This window comes from Typopeltis vanoorti, chromosome 10 (assembly GCF_054136105.1).
Source record: "Typopeltis vanoorti isolate ZY-2024b chromosome 10, IOZ_Tvanoo_1.0, whole genome shotgun sequence".
Taxonomy (NCBI): domain Eukaryota; kingdom Metazoa; phylum Arthropoda; class Arachnida; order Uropygi; family Thelyphonidae; genus Typopeltis; species Typopeltis vanoorti.
Genome location: NC_143558.1, coordinates 75,910,170 through 75,933,884, shown reverse-complemented (window position 1 = coordinate 75,933,884; position 23,715 = coordinate 75,910,170). Strand labels below are relative to the sequence as shown.

General features: G+C 34.3%; 1 protein-coding gene across 5 annotated transcripts in view; it reads right to left on the bottom strand.

Moving 5' to 3' along the window:
• Bili (FERM domain-containing protein 8 Bili) overlaps positions 1-23,715 on the bottom strand; it is a 360,304-nt gene that overhangs the window by 184,180 nt on the left and 152,409 nt on the right. For all 5 annotated transcript variants that reach the window (XR_016548904.1, XM_090398633.1, XM_090398635.1 and 2 more), the window contains one exon: positions 16,373-16,431. Coding sequence is in view for 4 of the 5 variants with exons in the window: in XM_090398633.1 (XP_090254759.1) it covers positions 16,373-16,431 (59 nt within the window). In the remaining variant the exon portion in view is untranslated. The remainder of the gene's footprint in view (positions 1-16,372; positions 16,432-23,715) is intronic.

The window sequence follows — 23,715 nt, the reverse complement described above, 5'->3', positions numbered from 1 at the left end:
ACATTACCTTTATCCAACTCAGCTGTCACTATATTATAAAATGTGAGCAAGTTACTGAGGCATAACCTACCCTTCACAAAACCATGCTGCCACCCCATACAGTATCCTATTTCCATCTCTCCATTCCTGTATTCTGCTCTTGACCAACTTCTCCAATACTTTGACAACAGCTCCTGATAGGCTGATCAGTCGGTAATTTGCTACATCAGTCTTGGAGCCTCCTTTATGCAATGGAACTATTTTCCCGCTCTTTCCACCCCCTCAGGACTAACCCAGAGCTGAGACTTAGATTAAACAATATGGTCAAGGGCACTGATAATTCCCTCGCCGCTTCATGTAAAACATGAGCTGGTATACCATCCAATCCCACAGATGTATTCACATTAAGGTTCTGCAATATATTCTTGCAAAGTGTTCATTTAGTAATTCTACTATTTCAACTGATTCAGTTACCTCCCTACCATCGGCATTCCTTAAAATTATTGTCATATACATTCTTTCTTTTACTTGCAGCATATCGGAAGAATAGTTTGGGATTATCTTTAGACTGCATTGCTAACTTCTTTTCATAATCTTTTTTTGCCTTTCTTACCATACTAGTTTTATATAAACAGAAGAGAAAAAGAAAACAGAAAAACATATCAAAAACAAACCTCAAATTGGGAAAGGCAGTGGAAAAATAATAATTAATAAATAAGAAAAATAAATCCATCAGAAATGCCCAAATATGGAGGCATAAAAGTTCTATGGTGAGGAGAGGAGATCTCCTAGTATCCACCTATAAAAAGGTAAATAAAACTGAATTACAGATGCACTTTCCTACTAAGTATTTATTCCTAATAATATTGATTGCAAAATCATAGGAATACAACAATGATCCATAAAATCCAACAATGATCCATAAAATACAACAATGATCCATAAGAGGCGTATGAAAAGGTTCCAAGAGGAAAGTTGCTCAAAATGCTACAATTATATGATATAAATGGTAATTATACTGAGCAATAAACTGTCTATGTAAGACAGTGATAGAATTGAAGAAGGTACAGGAAGATGGTTTAAAGTGAAATCCAGTATCAAACAAGTGGCATGTTATCTATATGAATCACATTATAAAGGGAAGTGGTATTAAAGCTAATATCACAATTGCAGACATAAATCTCAACTATAGTTTATACAGATATTATTCGGCAAAATAAATCTAGTACAAGTTCAGCAAGATTATCTAACTAAGCTGAATAATTATGGTAATAAATATATGTAAATCAACAATACAAAGATTATGAAAACAGGTAGAAGTAATGAAATCATCAGCTGCACTTGGATGGAGAACCTACAGAGCAAGTAAAACTTTTCAGCTATTTAAGCACAATTTCTAGTGAAGATGACATGTTAAATATGGAAATAGACAACAATAGAATTAACAAAGTTGGTATGGTAGGAAATCAACTGAATAAATTTATATGGAATAAATTGGAAAAAGTATTTGATAAACACACACACACACACACACACACACACACACACACACACACACACACACACACACACACACTCATCCCTCGACTTACATCCATTCGAAGATAAGTATGTGATCCCTTAAGGAAGTGTTTCTCAAATTGTGGTACGAGTACTCCCCAGGGGTACACAAAAAGTCTTCAGGGGGGGGTACATGGCAATTTTTAGCTATGCATCAATAACACATGGCATAATCATTAAGAAAAAAAGAATTACATTAAACGTATATATTTCTTAATAAATTATATATTATGAATGAATTCTCCTACTCAAATTGCGAGTTACTATCACCACGATATTCACTTCCTGGCAATAGTAACTCGCTCCCTGCAGTAAACACCACGCCATCTCCAACAGCATCACTATAATGAAAACGCAAGAAAAACATGTGGATTTAATTGTATCACTGAATAAGGTACAGAGATATTTGCAGTCTGTGTAATATATTTCTCAAACAAGAGTGTAATCAGAGACACCTGGGACAAAAACGGCACTAACTAACGAATCACATCTTCCCTCCAACAGAAACTGCTGTGTAGACTCAAGCAAAACCATATGTTGCAGGTGCAACATATGGTTTTGCTAGACACCATCCCCATTGTGAACGTGTTAAAACAAAGAAATATCTCGCACCACGATTTTTTAGCTTTAATTTTGGGAAAAGTGCGAGTTATATTCGAGTAAATGAGGTAATTTTTTTAGCTTTCAAATTTTTAAGTATGGATCATTGGTTAAAGTCTGGATTTATAAAACACACAAAAGAGAGCAATAAGGCAAATACAAGTAGCTGTAAGCAACAAGAAAACGTGATATAGACATTTACATCATCATCATCATCAAATTCCTGACATGTACCCTCAAGGGGTGTACAGGATATGATAGTACTACATGAAAAATTTACATATTTACTAACTTCCTATCTACAATTTTCCTCCAAATCAGTCTATTACTTGTCAAGACTCCAATATTATCATTATCAGATCTTATATTTCGATCGTCTAAGGCACATTGTACCGTATCAATCCACATATATCTTGGTCTTCCTCTGGGTCGTTTTCCTGCCAACCTGGCAGAGAACACTTGTTTTGCTAATCTTTCCTCGCTCATTCTGTTTAAGTGACCATACCACCTGAGATTAGCTCTGCTAATGCATTCCTGGATGCTAACAATGTCAAGTTCTTTCCTAATATCCTTGTTTTTCATATGATATTGCCATTGATGCCATCTGTTCACACCTCTAAACTTTCTCAGGACTCTCATATCTGCAGTGCCTAGTCTTTGGTCAAGTGTTTTACTACTGACCCAGCTCTCAGATCCATAAGTTAAAACTGGTTTGAACACTGTCTTGTATATAGCTAATTTAGTGTTCCAACTAATTTCTCTCTTATTCCATATGAATTTATTCAATTGACTTCCCACCATACCAGCTTTGCTGATTCTGTTGTCTATTTCCATATTTAATTTACCATCTTCAGTAAAAATCGTGCCTAAGTAGCTGAAATGTTTTACTTGTTCCACAGGTTCTCCATTCACAACACAGTTGACATTTTCAATGATTCTGCCTATTTTCATTGTCTTTATTTTTTTATTGCTGACCTTCATACCATATCTATTACAAAAGCTATTCAATTTAGTCAGAGAATCTTGCAGACTTGTAGCGGATTTATTTAAAAGTATAACATGGTCCACATAAAGCAAAGAGCCGACATTAACATCTCCAATTTTGATATCATGTTTAATACCACTTTCCTTCATAATGTGATCCATATAGATAATGAATAACAGAGGGGATAATGTACATCCTTGTCTCACACCAGATTTAACATTAAACCATCTTCCTGTACTTCCTTCAATTCTAACTGCTGACTTACAAATCAAATAAAGACTAAGTATTGCTTGATATAATGCCCCATTGACACCATATAACTGCAGCGTATTGAATAGCTTCTCTCTCTTGGCACCTTGTCATATGCCTTTTCCAAATTGACAAAACTTAAATACAGATCTTTGTTATATTCCCATGTTTTCTCGACTATTTGTCGTAAAGTGAAGTTCTGATCCTGACAGCCTCTATTTGGCCTGAATCCAGCTTGTTCTTCACCAAGCTTTTCTTCCACAATTCTTCTCAATTGTTTCTCAAGTATACTTGCATAGATCTTGCCAGGAACACTCAGTAGGGAAATACCTCTGTAATTCTCACATTCAGTTTTATTTCCCTTTTTATATATGGGCACTATTAGCGTTCTACTCCAATCATCAGGAATTCGTCCCTCTGTGCAGGCTTTCTGAACTATACAGTGCAGCCAATGTAAGACTTTTATACCTCCATACTGGACCATTTCTGGTCGAATATCATCTACTCCTGCTGCCTTTCCACATTTCAAGTCTTTGATGGCTTTTTCTACTTCAAGTATGGATGTCTATTCCTGACTGTGTGCCTCTTGAGTGTTTTTTACTGCTGTACTATCACTGCTTGTTTCATTTAACATTTCGAAGTAATTACACCATACTTCAAGTATATCTTTTTCTCCCGTTTTCATGTCACCTTTGTCATCTCTAACTCCTTTTACAGCACTCTTTCCTCCATTCCTAAGCTTCTTCAACAACCTCCAGAATATTTTGCGATCTTCTTGATATTTATTTTCTATATTCATGCCAAAGTTCTCCCATGACTTTTGTTTAGCTAGTTTTACACAGTGTTTAGCATTCTTGCATTTGTCTCTATATTCTCTAAGTGCACAAGCTGACTTATTTGACAGGAACTTTTGGTATGCTTTCTTCTTTTCCTTCACTGCCTCTTCCTGTGTCCACCATGGAGTCCGGAGTTTTCTATCCTTGCAGACAACCTCACCACATGCCTCTCTGGCTGAATCAGTCAGGGTTTTCTTCAAGGCTTGCCACTGAATCTCCAAGGTTTGGTTCCTGTTCTCAAACTCTTTCATCTTTTCTTCAATAAACTTTGTATATGTTAGTCTACAGTTCACATCTGAGAGCTGCTCAACTTTTATTTGCTTTAAAACTTACTTACATGCCATTCTTTTCAATATGAAATTCAATTTTATCCTGTTCAAGACTAAATAGTGATCACTTCTAATTTCAAATCCTCTGTACACTCTGGTGTCCTGCACCAGAGAGAAAACATCATTATCAACAATAACATAGTCAATAAGACTTTTCTTATTCCTCGACTCTTCTCTCCATGTGAATTTATGCATATTTTTATATTGGAACATGGTGTTAGTAATAATCAGTCCATGTCCTGAGCAGATATCCAACAGGTATTTGCCATTATGATTAGTTTTGCTCTTTTCTCCAAATATTCCCAAAATATTTTTGTATGTCTGACAATCATTTCCTACTCTGCTATTCAGATCCCCAACAAGGACCAACTTTTCCTTTTTCATTGTGTCAGTTGCTTTTTCTAAAGCATCAAAAAATTCTTCCAGTTCTACCTTAGTAGAACCTTCTGTGGGACCATAGGCACAAATAAGTCTCATTGTCCAGTTCCCCATTCTCATATTTGCCCACATCACTCTACTTGAGACTGCCTGCCATTCAAGATTAGCCTCGTATTTTGTGTTGAATACTATGGCTACTCCTTCTTTTCCTTGATTGTCATTTCCTGAATATAACATTTTGTATTTATTGCTCAGAAAGATCTCACAAGTTTTTGTCTTTTTTGTTTCAGTCACCCTATTATGTCGATCTGGTACTTATCTAATTCCTCAGCTAGCTCCATTTCTTTGCCATTCAGGCTTCTTATGTTGATAGTACCAATCTTTAACTCTGGTGATGTTGGATTGGGGTGTGTTTTCAGATTTGTTCCAGTAGCTGACTTTTCGCTGTTCGTCCTGGTTCCCTGGTGAAAACAACTGGGGCCTTGTTTAACCGAGCGACGCCCCAGCCGGCATGAAATTTTGTCATGTTGTACCATCAGTTTTTATTTTGGTTTAATCAATAAGAATACAATTTGGTCGGCTAAATCCCAAATTGCCAGCCCATCCTCGTTCATTCAGTATCCATGTAGATACCCAACAGGTGCACCACGAGAAGGTGAGGATTGGACATTAGGTCAGAAGCCCTGGTCGGTTCTCCGCATTCCTTTAAAGGCTATGTGGAGGTCTCCTCTCAGTTATACAGCTTTGACCCTTAAGCACCCAGCAGTAGAAATTTAAAGTAGTTGTGTAATTGAGTTCCAGGAGAGGAGAAGGGAGTTAGATGCAGTAGAAAATCTGCAAAATGACATAAATTTTGAATTATTTCGTATAGGATATCCTTCATATTATATTTTCAGCATATCTACAGTGGTTACACTGGATATTATAGTAATGCGGATCCTTAAAAAAAAATCTGTTGCAGTTTTAAGCAAAGACAGAGGCGAAGAGTCTCTGATAAAATACCATTGGATATAAATTTTTGATATTAAAAAGACTCATAATCAGAAACACCCGAGTAATGGAGTTTAACATCATTTGTTGTTCATAAAAAAAATTGTTCCTAAAATTAAAATGTGCAACCCGTATAATCTTATTTTGCAAGGCAAGTCATATTTATTTCAATAAATGTTATTTAAATAATATAAATATTTGATATAAAATTAATTATGAATTCTATAAAGATATATGATATATTCCAATGCAAACAAGCATTTTGATTATTTATTTTCGCACTTGTGAAATTCGTTTTGATTTTGGCAAGAGACACAATAAATAAATTGTGCCGCAAAAAAGAGTCAAATATCATAGGACAGTAAAGGAAATTCTAAGTAATACAGTGCACATAAAGACAATAATCCGTTAACGGCAGGGGGGGGGGGTAATTGCATTTTAACAGATAGAATGCTGATGAAGTTTCATCAGCATCCTATTGGGATTTTGAATATATTGGATTTTGAGTATATTTGCAAACAGATATAATTCAACATAACTTAGCCAGTTTTGTTGTAAAAAGCGCTGCATTTGAAGAAATATTACCAGCATAATAATAAAAATGCTTCAAAATAACTTGATAATACCAAAACAAGATGAGACACATCTGTAGAAATCTATTATTATTAGAGTCCTTTTAATTATGAACTCTATAAACATATTCTTAATAAATTGGTTGTATTTTTGTGTTTTTACTTAAATAAACTAGTTTCATTTTACCACAGACGGTTTTCACTTCTGGACTACCTGGACTTTTAGACTATTGTTCTTATCAATATTACTAAATTCGAATCTCCTTCTCTGGAAATTTTCTCTTAGTAAACGTTTGACTTGTGTTGACCAACCCAACCAATGAGTGACTTAGCAGTTTAATCCACAGATTAAATATTAAATATCTGTTGTCTCAGAAACACGTTCCTGAGACAACAGAGATTTTTTGGTGTGTTGCTGCTATTTGTATTAATTAGTTGGGTAAGAGCAGTTTCTATATCACATAAACAAAGCATTTGATTTTCAAGTTTATTATTATTTATAAATTAAATTGATTTTTTTGGTTCTTTTTTGTGCATCAAGATTCTAGTTATTTTAGGGTAAAATGTCGAGTAAAAAATGGATGTTAGCGAGCATAGCAAGTTATCGTTACTATTTATTGCCTCTGCGTTTTAACTAAAGCTGGAATTATTATGCTTATTACTGAAACTTACAAAAAAATCAAAGCTGGAGTTGAATAAATCTTAATAATTGTGCGATAAAGTTGGAACTGAATTAATCCTATATATATATATATATATATATATATATATATTATATGCTTTTTATGTGAATCCCAGGCCTCCATTAAGTAAGGTGGTCTCACACTAGGTGACAAAATTTACCTTTCACCTAAAGTTGGGAGGGTGGAAAGCAGATAAGTTAACCATTCTGTCAACAAGGGAGGCATACTATGCATGTTACTGCAAACTGAAACATTTTATATTTATAATTCCATAAATAACGATTTTTGCTACAATTTTTATTAGCGTAATTCAAAATTTTTATTTTTAGTAAGAATATCTGAACTGTACAGTTGATGAAGTTCCTATTTTTACCTTGATTAGCGTGCTTACTTTGATTGCATTTAAATTTTTTTTTTTTTTAAAAAAAAACTTTTATTGCTATACTAAATTATACCATGCCTTTTAATATTTTTTTGGTATTCAGAATTTTTGTAGCAACTATGATGCTTGTCAAACAAAATCAACGTTCTCAAAATCAACAATGCAATTGAAATCTTTCACAGAAAAATTTTAATTACATCTTTCTTTAAATTAATTACGATTCAATTACATGGAATATTTAAAAGTGTAAATAATATATATATTTAGAATTACATTAGAGTAAGAGATGATAAAGGTGACATGAAAACAGGAGAAAAAGATATCCTTGAAGTATGGAGTAATTACTTTGAAAAACTGCTAAATGAAACAAGCAGTGATGACAGCACAGTGGTAAAAAACACTGACCAGGCATGCAGTCAGGGATGCATATCCATACTTGAAGTAGAAAAAGTTATCAAAGGCTTGAAATGTGGAAAGGCAGCAGGAGTAGATGATATTCGACCAGAAATGCTGAAGTATGGTGGTATAAGAGTCTTACAGTGGCTGCACTGCATAGTTCAGAAAGCCTGGACAGAAGCACGAATTCCCGATGATTGGAGTAGAGCTCTCGTAGTACCCATATATAAAAAGGGAAATAAAACTGAATGTGAGAATTACAGAGGTATTTCCCTACTGAGTGTTCCTGGCAAGATCTATGCAAGTATACTTGAGAAACAATTGAGAAGAATTGTGGAAGAAAAGCTTGGTGAAGAACAAGCTGGATTCAGGCTGAATAGAGGCTGTCAGGATCAAATCTTCACTTTACGACAAATAGTCGAGAAAACATGGGAATATAACAAAGATCTGTATTTAAGTTTTGTCAATTTGGAAAAGGCATATGACAAGGTGCCAAGAGAGAGAAGCTATTCAATACGCTGCAGTTATATGGTGTCAATGGGGCATTATATCAAGCAATACTTAGTCTTTATTTGAGTTGTAAGTCAGCAGTTGGAATTGAAGGAAGTACAGGAAGATGGTTTAATGTTAAATCTGGTGTGAGACAAGGATGTACATTATCCCCTCTGTTATTCATTATCTATATGGATCACATTATGAAGGAAAGTGGTATTAAACTTGATATCAAAATTGGAGATGTTAATGTCAGCTCTTTGCTTTATGCGGACAATGTTATACTTCTAAATAAATCCGCTACAAGTCCGCAAGATTCTCTTACTAAATTGAATAGCTGTTGTAATAGATATGGTATGAAGGTCAGCAATAAAAAAACAAAGACAATGAAAATAGGCAGAATCATTGAAAATGTCAACTGTGTTGTGAATGGAGAACCTGTGGAACAAGTAAAACATTTCAGCTACTTAGGCACGATTTTTACTGAAGATGGTAAATTAAATATGGAAATAGACAACAGAATCAGCAAAGCTGGTATGGTGGGAAGTCAATTGAATAAATTCATATGGAATAAGAGAGAAATTAGTCGGAACACTAAATTAGCTGTATACAAGACAGTGTTTCAAACCAGTTTTAACTTATGGATCTGAGAGCTGGGTCAGAAGTAAAACACTTGACCAAAGACTAGAGACCACAGATATGAGAGTCCTGAGAAAGATTATAGGCGTGAATAGATGGCATCAATGGCAATATCATATTAAAAATGAGGATATTAGGAAAGAACTTAACATTGTCAGCATCCAGGAATGAGTTAGCAGAGCTAATCTCGGGTGGTATGGTCACTTAAACAGAATGAGCGAGGAAAGATTAGTGGACTGATACGGTACAAAGTGCCTTAGATGATAGAAATATAAGATCTGATAATGTTGGAGTCTTGACAAGTAACAGACTGATCTGGAGGAAAATTGTAGATAGGAAATTAATAATGATGTAATTTTTTTCATGTAGTACTATCATATCCTGTACACCCCTTGAGGGTACGTGGCAGGAATTTGATGATGATGATGAGAATTACATTAAAAGATTTTAAACTATTTAGAAAATTTAATATTAAATATAAAATATCATAGAAGTTGCATAATTATTTATGCAACTTCTACACAAGGACTACATCCGATTTCGCCAGTACAGCCACTCTGGGCTTGCAGACCATGCTCTGGATACTTGCCACAGTAATACACCACAGCAAGTTCAAATATGAAAGACTATTCACGGAATCAGCCTCAGTCCTTAGGAACATGCCAAAACTTAACAAATTAGGATGCATGAGACTGCCCCTAATTTGGGAAACACATATCAGAAGAACTTCAGCCCAAAGGCCAAGAACACATAATATAGCCCGCGGCACCATCAGGACTTTAGGAAACTGGTAGCTTCCTCGCTTCGTTTCTCATTTGCTGTTATGTAGTACTTGTGTGCACGTGTCTTTATCTTAAGTTCCCTTGAAGATGGCAACGTGCCATTGTTGAAATATCAGAAAGTATATATTAAAGTTGATTTAATTTATATTTCTATTGTACGCTGTCAATTCCTTAAGTATTTAGTTATCATGTTTAACCAGTATATAAGCCTTTCTACAAGAAATGTATACAAGTGTATATACCTAATTATATGGTTAAAGTAGTTGTCGCAGTCGCTAGGAATATATTTTTCAATTAATTTATTATTCTTATTTTACTGTTACTCGTTTATTTTAACAAAACCAGGATACTACTGTTTCTATTTTTGTATTTTTTTAGCTTTTAACATAATTGCTTATTTTATTTATATGTTTTTTGGAATTAATAAATATTTATTTTGCTTTTGATAGATTAATACACATAATGATGCCAAGAAAATATGAATCCAGAGCTAATAAAAGAAAAGAACTAAGAGAAAATGAAAACAGCTAAATAGTCAAAAGGGGGAAATTTTGTCTTTCTTGCATTCTGAAAATGAAGAATTTCGTAGAACTGAAGTTGTACTTCACACTTCTCAGAATGAAAACGAAACACGGGTATCGTTATTAGAAGGAGATGAAAGTGAAAATGAAGAACATCAAAATGCTGTGGAAAACATACAAGGAGAGAAAGAAGTAAATGAAACAAATCAAGAGTGTTCTGAAGAAAATTTTCAATCGGAATCTGTACTTACCAGCAAGCAAGCTATCTCTTATCCTAGCGATATAGCAGTGTGGCCACTTACTATTAATGAACAGTTTATCGAGCATATTTTAATAAATATCTTCAGAATGTTGTAAAATCGAAAATTTAAAAAAAGAATACACAGAACGCAATAGAATATATGTCAGAAATGTAAATGAATCACATTTTTACTGTAAAAAGGTGAATGGAACAAAGGAGAAATGAGAGTGGCTAATTTTTTCAGAAACCAGCAAAGCAATTTACTTCTTTGTTTGTAAATTGTTTTTTCTAAGTCAAATAATAGCTTAATGAAGGGTTTTAATGACTGGGGAAATATAACATGAACCTTATGTGATCATGAGCATTCTACTGAGCATATACGAGCAATGTGCACATATCGCAAAAGAAAATCAAGTTCTGTAAATAGTTGAATTGATCAAACAAATACAATCTGAAGAAAATTATTGGAGAGGGATTTTAAAAAGAATAATAGCTACGATTAAGTTACTGAGTAAACCAAGGCTAGCATTTAGAGGAAATACAAAGATATATTTTCTGATTCTTGCGGAAATTATTTATCGAGTTTACATTATTTAAGTGAATTTGATGATTTTTTAAAACATCATATGAAAATGTACACAAACTGTGGTTCTGACAGATCAAATTATCTTTCTTACCACATTTGTGATGAATTCATAGCATTAATAGCTAAAAAAAGAAGAGAAATATTAATATCAGAAATTAAGGAAGCTGCTTATTTTGCAATAATACTCGATTCAACACCAGAGATTGCCCATAATGACCAATTAGCTATGATATTTAAGCATGTTGCTGCAAATTCTGACATTAGAGAAACATTTATCGGGTTCATCAGTATTGCACAACATAATTCCTTATATTTAGAAGAGGTAGTGTTAAAAAAATTAGAAGAATTGTCTTTGGATATAAAAATGTGCAGAGGGCAAAGCTATGATAACGCTGCCAATATGTAAGGTATCTACACAGGTTTACAAGCTAGGCTGAAAAAACATAGTCCCTCTGCACATTACATATCGTGCTCTAGTAATTCCTTAAATTTAATTGGCAACTATGTCATGGAATCTTATCTGGAAGTAGTGCAATATTTTTGTTTTATTCAAAGTGTATATACAGTAATCTCTCGATTAATGCATTCTTTAAAACAGGCACATTAATCGAAAACGCACTAATCGAATATAATAACCTATGGGGAAATGTATAATTTGTTCCTCAGATTTCTTTTTTGACCCTTAATTTTTTTTATAAAAGAATTAGGGGTATGTCTAAGGGCCTAGTTAAAGGAAAACCATGAAGTTGAAAGACAATAAAACACATTCAGAATATGCATTTATTGTTCTGCTTCTTAACAAAGAATTGAGCTAATGTAGTTTGGCGAGCATTCTGTTTCTTTTTTTCATACAACTGATGGTATGGCCCTATTGCCTTTTCTGCAAATTTTACTGTTCTCTCTTCACCAGGGTCGGTTTCTAAGCATTGCTGCTTAAAAACTTCAATTGTACGAAAACTATTTTCAAATTGTTTCTGTAAAACCTCTTTGGGCTTGTCAGTGATTAAATTTCTTCATATTCTTCAGGATCTTCCTACTGTGCATCTAAATTTAGTAGGTCAGAATCACTTAATTTCTCAGAATGAGATCTAATTAATGAGATTAATTTGAAAAGCCTCTAAAATCATTTGCACAATGTGGAAGAAAGTGCTACCAAACGACTCGCATATTGCTAGCAGTAATTTCATTCAACTTTGCGACTTTATAATCAGGCTGAGATTTCTCTGATTTGGCTAGAAAAGTCTTGGAAGGCATTCACTTATAAAAAAAGGCCGGTTTCACTGACATTAAATATTTGTTGATCACAATAGTCTCCTTATTACACAATTTTCTTCAAAATCTCTGGATAATCTCCTTATCTGCACTTGCAGCTTTGCCTATGATTAGAACATTATGTTGGCTATTTCTCTTTTTGAAACCCTCAAATCACCCAGCACTAAAGGGGAATTCTTCTTCTTTTCCATCATTGATAGCTCTTTCTTTCCAGGTTATAAAGAGACAATGCTTTTGATTTAATAAGGCCAGTGCTTAGCGGGGTCCGTTTTTGATTACAATCTTCGATCCATGTAAAAAGAAGTGTCTCTAATTCAATCATTATAATACTTTGATTTTCAGTGCATGCATGATGAACTTCAAGCAGCCTTACCTTTCTCTTTGTATTCAGCAGTTGATTTACCCATTGCGTTCTTGTCCTATCTTTGCTCTGGACTCGCCTTGTTAATTTTTCTTTATTTTTCAAGTTTTTCTTCCAATCAGATTACTTTTTGAATCGTTTTCACACTTCTGTTTTTTGCTCACTAATTCTTTTACTCATGATTAAAGGTTAGGAAAATAATTTAAAATAAAAAAGTACGGAAAACAATTGCACGAGATATGATCAGCAAAATGATATGTAAATCAGACGACCTAAATTTTGGCAGTAAATTTGGAACATAATGTACATGGAAGCCATTAAAAAATAACTCTGCAAAATGTTTCAAATCAGTAACTAAATTATTTCATCCTGGTGAGTGATTTTTTAAAATAGTTAGCCATAAAAAATGTATAGATAGAAAATTTTTAAATCTGTAACATTTATTTTTAACATGTATGTAGGTGCACTAATCGGGAGCGCATTAGTCGAGGGATTGCTGTAATTACTATTCATCTTCAACAAGAAGATGGGGTATACTCAATGAGTCTTTTGCCTCCATGGAGGCACCTACTACTCCTTAAACATTTAGAAAAAAAAATCTTTAACAGTTAAAAGACTAAGTGAAACAAGGTGGTCCGTAAGAGCTGATGCCATATTGGCTTTGAAATGTAGGTATAAACAAATTAAAGACGCATTACTTGAACTATCCATTTCTCCTCATGAAAAACCTATTTCTAAATTAGAGAGCTCATCATTGGTGTTTTGACAAACCAGAAACAGCAAGTTTAACAGTTGTGTGGGACAAAACTTTACAACGAATACATGCTACTAGTAAATCTCTACAAGATCCTGATATGGATTTGTTTTTAGCTAATAATTTGTTAGTCTTTAGTTGGTTTTATTTTAGATATAAGAAATAGTTTTGCTGCTGTAAATGAAAAGGCAAATTTATTAACAGATGAGACAAAATTTAAAGATGAAAAGGAAAGAGTTAAAAAACGAAAAAAAAAAAAAAGAGTGACGAAGTTTCACAATCTAACAATGAGATTATATTACATGGGAAAGAAAATTTTGCTGTGAAAACTTTTAATGTCATTTGTGATAAGCTAATTTTGGAAATTAATGAAAGAACAAAAAAGCTATTTCGATATATTAGATATGTTTGACATTTTTTTGAAGAAAGATATAGATCAAGACTAGTATTAATAAAATTTTACAAACTTATGGGACTGATCCAGAGAAATTTACTGATGAAGTTAAGCAATTTTTAATAACGATAAAGGAAGAAAATTCTTCAATTAAAAATATGTACAAATTTATAAACGATGGGTTAAGGTCTAGTTTTCCGAATGTAGAAAAAATTTTAAAATTATTTTTGACAACGCCTATTTCAACTGCAAGTGTTGAATGCTCATTTTCAGTGTTGAAACAAATAAAAAATTAATTAAGAAGCAACTTGCACCAAAATAAAACAAGTGACCTGTCATTATTATGCATTGAATCAGAAGTAATGGACTCGATTAATTATGATGACGTTATAGATACATTTGCTAAAACCAAAGCCAGGAAAAAAAACTTTCAGTTATTAATTTTTTTATTTAAATTTGAACTGATTTATTTTTATACTTTTTTAAAATGCAAATATATGTATACCAATGTTGTATTGTATTATTAAAATGAGTTATTATGAAAATGTTGACTTTTATTTTCAATAAACTAAAAAAAAATGCTTATTTTGAGGCCTCATAATGATATTTGCCTAGGGCCTCCAAAAGTATAAATGCAGCCCTGCTAGCAAACAATCCAAATCTCGAACTGAATGATGATGATGACATAGTTCAACTTATAGAAGAGTTGACCAACGAAGAATTGGTCGAACTGGAGGAACAATGTGTTGCAGAAGAGGAAGAACGAGAAAAGGAAGAGGAGGGAAAAGAAAAACAAGAAGAGATAGTTAAACAATTCACGGTGAAGGGTCTTGCAGAAATGTTCTCTGCAGTTAGCGATGTTCTCAAAATAGCTGAAGATATATACTCCAATGTTGAATATTATTTATTAATAGAAAGGAAAGTACATGATGCGTTTGTTAGCTATAAACAAATTTATGATGAAAAGAAGAAGAAGAATAAGCAAAGCACATTGACATTTTCATGAAAAAAAAAAAGAATAGCACCAGAAGAGCCACAGCCTGGTCCTTCACATAGGAAAGGTAATGGAGATGTGATTGTGGACGAAGATTTGGGTGATTATTCTCCTGTTTTATAGTGGCAGTAACGCACAGTACAGTTTTGTAAGGTTTAAAAATTAAAATGATATACTTATCACAGTTAAGTCCCTAACCCCTATAACTCTGTTGATTTAATGTATCAACTTACATATGACTGACTTACGTCCTGCCGGATGGAACGGAACCCCGACGTAAGTCAAGGGACGACTGTATATATATATATGGAATAAATAGTATGGAATTCTCTGTTAGAATGCATCTTTCTATTGTCTCACTTGATGAGTCTTGACTCCAGGAGGTGTTCATATAATAATAAGAGAGAAATTAGTCAACACATTAAACTAGCTGAATAAGAGTGTTCACCAATTTTAACATATGGATCTAAGAGCTATGTTAGAAACAAAATGCATGATAGAGACTAGATATGAGAATTCTGAGAGAGAGAGATTAGGGAAGTGGACACATGGCTTAGATGGTAGTATCATATTAAAAACAAGGATATTAGGAAAGAACTTGACATTGTTAGAATTGAGGGATGTGTTAGCATAGCTAATCTAACATGATATAACAGATATTATGATAACTTAAACAGAAAAAAAAAATTAGCAAAAACTTTATTTTTTTGTCATGATGGCAGGAAAGTAGCTCATAGGAAGATCAAGATCTTAGTGGATTAATACAGTAAGAAGTGCATTAGAAGACCATAATATAATAGGTGGAAAAGGGGTGATATGATTGAGACATACAAATTACTGGGGATTTTTTACAAGATTAATTCAGAGGTATTTTTTCAGAACAGATGTGATGGTGGGAGACTAGGGGTCATCTATGGAAACTGAGTAAGAGTGTAGTTAGCAAGGGTGTTAGAATTAGGTTTTTTTGCTTGGAGAGTAGTGAGTGAGTGGAATAGGTTGTCAGAGTCTGTTGAGTTCAAAGTCTTTGAACTCATTCACCAATACTGTGAATGAGTTCAAAGCAAAGTATGACAGATACTGCACGAATGTTGGATAGTTCTTGACATGATGTTTAGGGCCTCTCTCGATGAGTCTAAAGACTCCTTGAAGTTGCTCGTAATAATATTTGACTCCTGACAGATAACTTTTAATTGGGGGGGGGGGGGGATGGGAAGTTAGTAATGTGTAAATCAAGCATGTAGTATTATCATATCCTGTGTTTTCCCATGAGGGAACATATCTAATATTTAATGATGATGAATATCAAATAAAAGTTGAATGATTGTTTTGGAACCAATGAAATAAATAAGTTATATAACTACTCAAATATTAATAAAAGAAATGCTAAAATATCTCACCCTCATTTCTTCCCTTTTGTCAAAGAACACATTTCTTTGAAGGTAAAGTACTGGTTCATCTGAAATAGAATAAGGAAATATATATATATATATATATAGAAAAAAAATCTAATAAATCGGAGATTGCAAAGAAGCAAAATAAATAAAATAATGATTTAATACATTAGGTGTCCACTTATTGTTACCAACTAGGACCTAAGAAATGTCACACTAGGTGAATTTCATGATTGGTAGGCAATGGAGGACCTTTCCTACCCAGTAAAATTGGCTAAATTGTTTCTAGTGTTCTTATAAAAATATACAGATGATTGTAGAAAGTTATTTTGCTTGATTACAAAGTAAATTATACTTGCCTTAAAATCATGTTCTTGTTTAATCTCTATCCAACTATAAGCAAAGTTTGCATGTGAAGTATCTTACGACTAATCTACCTGTATACAGAAGCTGATGACCACCTCAATTCCCTTAGTATTCCATAATGCAAAATGCAATGCTATGCATTATGGGAGGGTGACTACCCAGATTGGTTTCAGCTTTTATTGAGGTCTCATCAACAAACAAGAATATAATTTCCTGGAAAGTATAATTTATTTAATATACGGATGGTGTTTTAATAAAGCATATCCACGTCTTTTCATTTTGGTGCTATGCTACATGTACGATATCTTGCTATCATGTATAAGAAGAGATGAAAAAGGTGAAGATTTGTTCTTCTTCACTGGCTAACTGGAAACACAAAAATCCAACACAGGCAAAAACTGGTTAAATATTTGGGGAAGGGGGATCAACAAACACACTCTTTATATATTTCTATGCATTCTTAGTACTTTTCTTCCAATCACATGATTGTTTCATAGAAGATGAAACCTCAACTTCATTTGTTACAACTGAAATTCACAACCATATGCCTGGGAAGGAGTGTCCTAGGTTCGATTCCCGTCAGTGATGTGAGGAGCTGAAGGATCTTCCTCAGCCATAGCTAAGTTAGCCGGTCTTGGGTGTGGACAGTAGGATTTGTTCCCTAGTTTATCCTAAGGTTTTTCATCCCACAAAGCAGGCAAACTGGTCTTGAGAACTCAACATTATGGACACAGGATACACCGGGGTGTAGGGCTGACCACCTTATCCTGTGAATGGTTTGAGGTCTGATGATTAACTAATCCTCGACACTGCAAAGTAAAAGAGGGAAAAAGGAAGATGAGATATCTCAACAATTTCTTCTGTAGCAGTTACCATTCTACCGCTTTCATCCAATAACATCATCTTACCATGGTCATTCTTCCTTCTACTTGCCACATATTGAAAAAACTCTCTGGGATTTTTCTTCACCTGATTTGCCAATTTCTGCACATACTGCACTTTTGTTTTCCTACTCAGCTTTTTGGCCATCGGAATACATGTCAGTTCGCAAGCAGCATTTATTTCTTTACCACTCAACTTCTTTTTTCATGCTATAGTACCAAGCAGTCGTCTAAGCTTGTCAATCACTAGCCTTATAATTCAACATATATCCTTTACTCACAAAAGTCTGCAATATGGCTGGCCACAACTCAGGTGGTTGGTCACTTCATGATCACTATCAAAGTGTGAAGGAAAGTGTGAAACCCCACTCACAATTACATCCTCTGATGTAATGATGAGATCTAAAACTCTCGATCTTCAAATGTACTCCTTTATGTGCTTCCTGAGATAAACATCTCTCAAGAATTTGAGAAATTTATTTTCCTGATTCCCAAATGCTATCTCTTCATTCCAATCCATAATGCCATAATTAAAATCACCCATGATAATTACCTTTCCTAATCCAAGTTGTTTATACATTTCTTCATCTCCACTCTCCACATTTCTGAGCCTATAGCAACATCCAAGTAAATATGTCTTCCTGTCAACCACCACGTTACACCATACTGCCTCATGACCACTGCCACTATTTCTCTCTTTCATGTCTACATTATGTGGACATAATTCCCTGCTATCATCATCAACACTCCCCCAAAACCCTTCAAATCCTCATGAAAAATACTGTATCCTTCCATTTTTATTCCCATTAGAATACAATCATTATTCAACCACATTTCACTTATTCCAATGATTTTGGGGCAAATCAAATCAATCAGCAAAACCATTAAATCAGTAAACTCAATTAGTGAAACCATTTCATTTCCTTTATTTCTGATATTCCTGGCATTTGCAAACAAACACAGTAATTCAATTTTAGGTCTAACAACCAGTCCTATCCAAGCCACTTTTTGGTTGTGATTTCTCCACACGCCTGCCCATTCACCTTTATCACCACTACCACATATATCTGCTCAGTCTCAACTTCACTACCCATATTGCAATATACTCTATCTTCATACACACACATTCAGTGCCACTTTCAACATTCATTCTTCCTATGCCATGACTCTCTCTGTTCACCCAGGCTCTCCTTGTTTCCCTTGCATTCCTGTTCTCTATCTCTCAGGCTACTACTATTTTTATTGTCAAGCACTTCTGTCTCTTCAATAACACTCGCTTGATTTTTCACTTCATCTCTTTCTTCTGATCTCTTGCAGGCATCACACACACACTGTGCTACCATCCAGCAACACTGACAGCCACAACAGACAGAGAGTCATGATTTTGACTCTCTGTCACAACTTAACATTGTCATAATGAAAAAACTTGGATAAAGGATTAAACTAAATTTATTATAGTCTAACCAAGTGAAAAATAAACTTTTAACATCTTTCTCTAAATCCAGAGTAATTTAATAAAAAGGTGGCACACCGTTTGGCAGCTCCTATAGGAGGAGATGACCTTGCTAATGCTTCTGCCTTGGTATCTCCACTTGGGCCTGACTCCCACTGAAGAGACCTCAATAAAGGTCGAAAGTAGTCTGTGGTAGTGGCCCTTCCCTTAATGCATAACATTATACATATCTGCAAGGAGATGTATTTTGCATTATGGGAGATACTGAGATAGGAGTCTTGGTAGCTTGCTCCAACACTCCTATCTCAGTATCTCCCATAATGCAAAGGAGTTGCCTGGTGATGTACCACTTTACTCCAGTCCTGAAGATACTTTCAGGCGCAAACTTTGTTTGCACACACTTGGATAAAGGATTAAATTAAATTTATTATTTTAATATTGTCATACCTCAGCAACATGATGACAAACGTTCCCACTACACTGTTATCTTTCATTTTTCTCAATAACCTCCTGATATTCGCCTTCACATGCTCCTGATGTCCACTTAGATCATTTGTCCCCACAATCACAACTAATTCTCTTGCCCGTTTCTTCCTCATGTCCAATGCCTGAATTATCCTATTCATTTGCTCTCCTGGATAGCAGACCTTATGGACTCTCTCATTAACTAATCCTCTAACTATGAAATCTCCACATACTGCTATCCTGGAATCACTTGTCACCTCATTCTTTTGCACACTTTTATTAGTTTCCACTAAACATCTAACATCACTCTACATATTCCTCATTTCATTTTTCATTTTCAATAACTGTTTCATCAAATCTTGCATTTTGACAATTTCATTCTATGTCACTCCCAAAGTCTCGCTACCTCTCGTTCTGTTGCATCTTACTTCCATTTCCTCCTTTCTTTTGCTTCCACATTCTTGCATTCTTTCACTACCTTTCATTTCTTTTATTTACACCATCTTCTATCTTTTCAGTCTGTTTCGCATTCATTGCCTGGTCATCTAATAATATATTGCACTTCCTACAAATCCATACTTTCTCTCATCTCCTTCGCATGCTCCTTATATCCACTTAGATCATTTGATTCTTAGATCGTTTATTCTCTCTTTCTCCAGAAAGACATCTCTCACACTCTGCCATGCATACATATTACACTCACGACATTAAATCATTTTTGAAAAGTCTATGTCATTAATGCCACTTGATTCTTGCAGTGCTTGCCTAGTCACACTGGTCAATGCCCAATGTGGTTGATCTCATAAGTATCGCCATTGATATATTTAAAGAAGGCAATTTCAACTAATAAATCATGCAGAAATCACACAGACACACTTCGTTGTCAAAAATAAATATTACATCACTAAAAATATTGCCAATTATTGCTCATAATAGCATTTATATTTTGGGAGAATTTCCAACACTATACTACACTACAATTTTTTGCAAGAAACTTACTTTTGATAATATCCAGATCTTCCAGCTATGGAATATCACTCATTTGGAGTGGAGCACCCAAAAACCTCTCTAAGATTGTGCAACTTCACAGAAGAGGATAATCTGATTAATCAATAACCCCCCCCCCCTCTCTCTCTCTCTCAGATTCTTTGCTTCTTTCCAATCTCTCTCTCTCTCTCAGATTCTTTGCTTCTTTCCAATCTCTCTCTCTCTCAGAATCTTTGTTTCTTTCCAATCTCTCTCTCTCTCAGAATCTTTGTTTCTTTCCAATCTCTCTCTTTTTTTCTTTCTCTCTCTCTCACATTCTTTGCTTCTTTCCAATCACTCTCTCTCTCATTCTTTGCTTCTTTTCAATTTCTATCTCTCTCACACATTCTTTGCTTCTTTCCAATTTCTCTCTCTCTCTCTCTCTCTCTCTCATTCTTTGCTTCTTTCCAATTTCTCTCTCTCTCTCTCTCTCTCATTCTTTGCTTCTTTCCAATTTCTCTCTCTCTCTCTGTCTCTCTCTCTCAGAAATTTTCAGTTTCTTCCTTATATAGGTGCTTTCATGAAGTGTTTCTGGAGAACAGTAATAAGAGCAGCTGCCAGTCAACATCAATTTATCATTATTCTCCAAAGTTATTGAACTCACCTTTCATTCCATTTATTCTGTCCTTTGCCTCTTTCCCCAAAGATTACAGCCTTCAACTACTCAAGAACATTCATAACTTATTTTAAAAGTACTGTAACACCAAAACTTGTTTTGGTGTTGTAATACCATTGAAATAAGTTAAGAATAATGTCCAACACCTAAGCCTGTCAAATTTCAAGAAACATGTCATTAGATTTCTTCTTTCACCCTAATACGACACTATTATGATGTAACACTTGTGACATTTGATGTGTGTGTGTAAGGGGGGGATCTAATATATATATAAAAAAAATTGATAGTTTATGTTTCTTTTCAAAAAGGGAATGAAGGGAAAAAATTCTTTTACCATAAAGCTTTTTATTTCTTATTGAAGATGGATCATTATCTGCTGAACTCTACTGAATGCTATTATATGATTCTTATTTTATGTACAATTCTTCATTACTATTATCCATGTCATTTTGACTTTACAACTAGCTAGATATACACAGGAAACTATAATTTCTTCAATATAGTTTAAAACTACATTATATATAATATTTTTACTTTTTTCATCTAACAGAAATTATACCACTCTTTTCTTATGCAGCGTACCAGAGGGTTTCACTGAAAGGGTTCTAAAACCCTAAAATGGTTTTTCACATTTCTTCTCTTATAATTCATATTGAGCCACAAATTTTACTTTATGCATAAACTGCTCATTACTTCTTTATATTGCTGTATCACATTATATGTAATTAGTTAAATATACAGAAAACTTTAGTTCATTTACAAATAAATACTTACCATTTTTTATATAGAAAACTTTACTTCCTTTAAACACAGTAAATATATTCTTTTTTTATCATGTACTACACCTTTGACACACATATTGGGCAAGCAAGATCTCCAATTATTATTATTATTATACAGGCACCTCCATGGAGTCCGAAAACTCATCACAGGAGATCCAATCTATCATACCTTTCCTTGAACCTATTAACATACAAAGCACTCACAACTGACTCTGACAACCCATGCCACTCATTTGCAACTCTCCAAGTAAAAAACTAGTCCTGATATCCCTATTAACCACACCTTTATTCAACTTCCAGGGATGACCCCTTGTTCTGGTCCCTCTAGCAAAGTGCTGAAACATTTCCCCTGAATCTATCCTATAAAACCCTTTAAGCAACTTAAATGTTTCTATCATATCCCCCTCCCTTCTTTTTTTTCCCTATCAACCAATTTCTGCAATCTCCACACCGTCAATCCTATCCCCATAGAGCACATTCCACAGCCACTCACCATCTTGGTCATTCACCGCTGAATACTCTCCACTGCTTCCTCATTCCCAAAGAAACCCAGGGGACCAGACTTCAGCACAGTAATCCATATCTGGACATATAAAGAGGAATAACAACTTCCTTATCTCTACTTGTTAATGTGTTCTTCAAGAGACAAGTAATCTTGTGGGCTACCTTAGCGATATGTCCTCTAAACTTTAGAGGACTAAACTCTCTGTCTAAGAGTAGCCCATAAGATTACTTGGCTCTCTTGAAGAACACAGTTTGCATTTTTTTGACAAGTCTTTTGACTTATGGAAAGGAAAACAAACTTGCAGAAGAATTGGAAAAGTGTCATGTGGACATAATTGGCATTATTGAGACAAAGACAATAAAAATGGGTGAGATCCTACTAAATAATAAGTATCATTATTATTATTGTACAGGCACTTCCATAAGTCAAAAAACTTGTAAAGAAAACCCAAACTATCCACACGCACTATCATACCTCTCCTTAAACCTATTACCAGACAAAGCACTTAACTGACACTATCAACCCATTCCATTCATTCACAATTCTCAAAGCAAAAAAAAAAAAAAAAAAAAAAAATCAAGTCCTCACACCCCTACTAACCATGCCTTTACTCAACTTCAAGGGATGACCTCTTGTTCTGCAACCTCTAGCTAAGTGCTGAAACATTTCTCCTGCATCAATCCTATAAAAACCTTTTAAATAACTTAAATGTTTCTATCATATCCCCCCTCTTTGTTTATCAACAAATCTGCAATCCACACACCTTCAATCGATCCTCATAAGGAATGTTCCACAGACCACTCACCATCTTGGTCACTTACCTCTAAATCCTCTCCACCACTTTCTCATCCATAAGCAACCCAGGGGACCAGACTTCAGCACAGTAATCCAGATATGGACATATGAAGGCCTTATAAAGAGGAATAACAACTTCCTTATCTCTAATTGTTAGCGTGTTTTTCAATAATCAAGTAATCTTATGAGCTACCTTAGCAATATGCCTTCTAAACATTAACTCTGTCTATCACCACCCCTAAATATCTAGCTTCATCTATTTCCTGGAGTACAGTTGCATCAATGTGGTACACAGCTTGTAATCAATTTATCCCAAAAGGCATAAGATTATTTTCTATATAATTTATGTACAAATTAAACAAGAGTGGTCCTAGCATGGAACCTTGTAGCAGGCCACTAGTCACATGCTTTCTCCTGGAGCAGATATAGGAGCATATATTCTCCTGGAGCATATATAGGA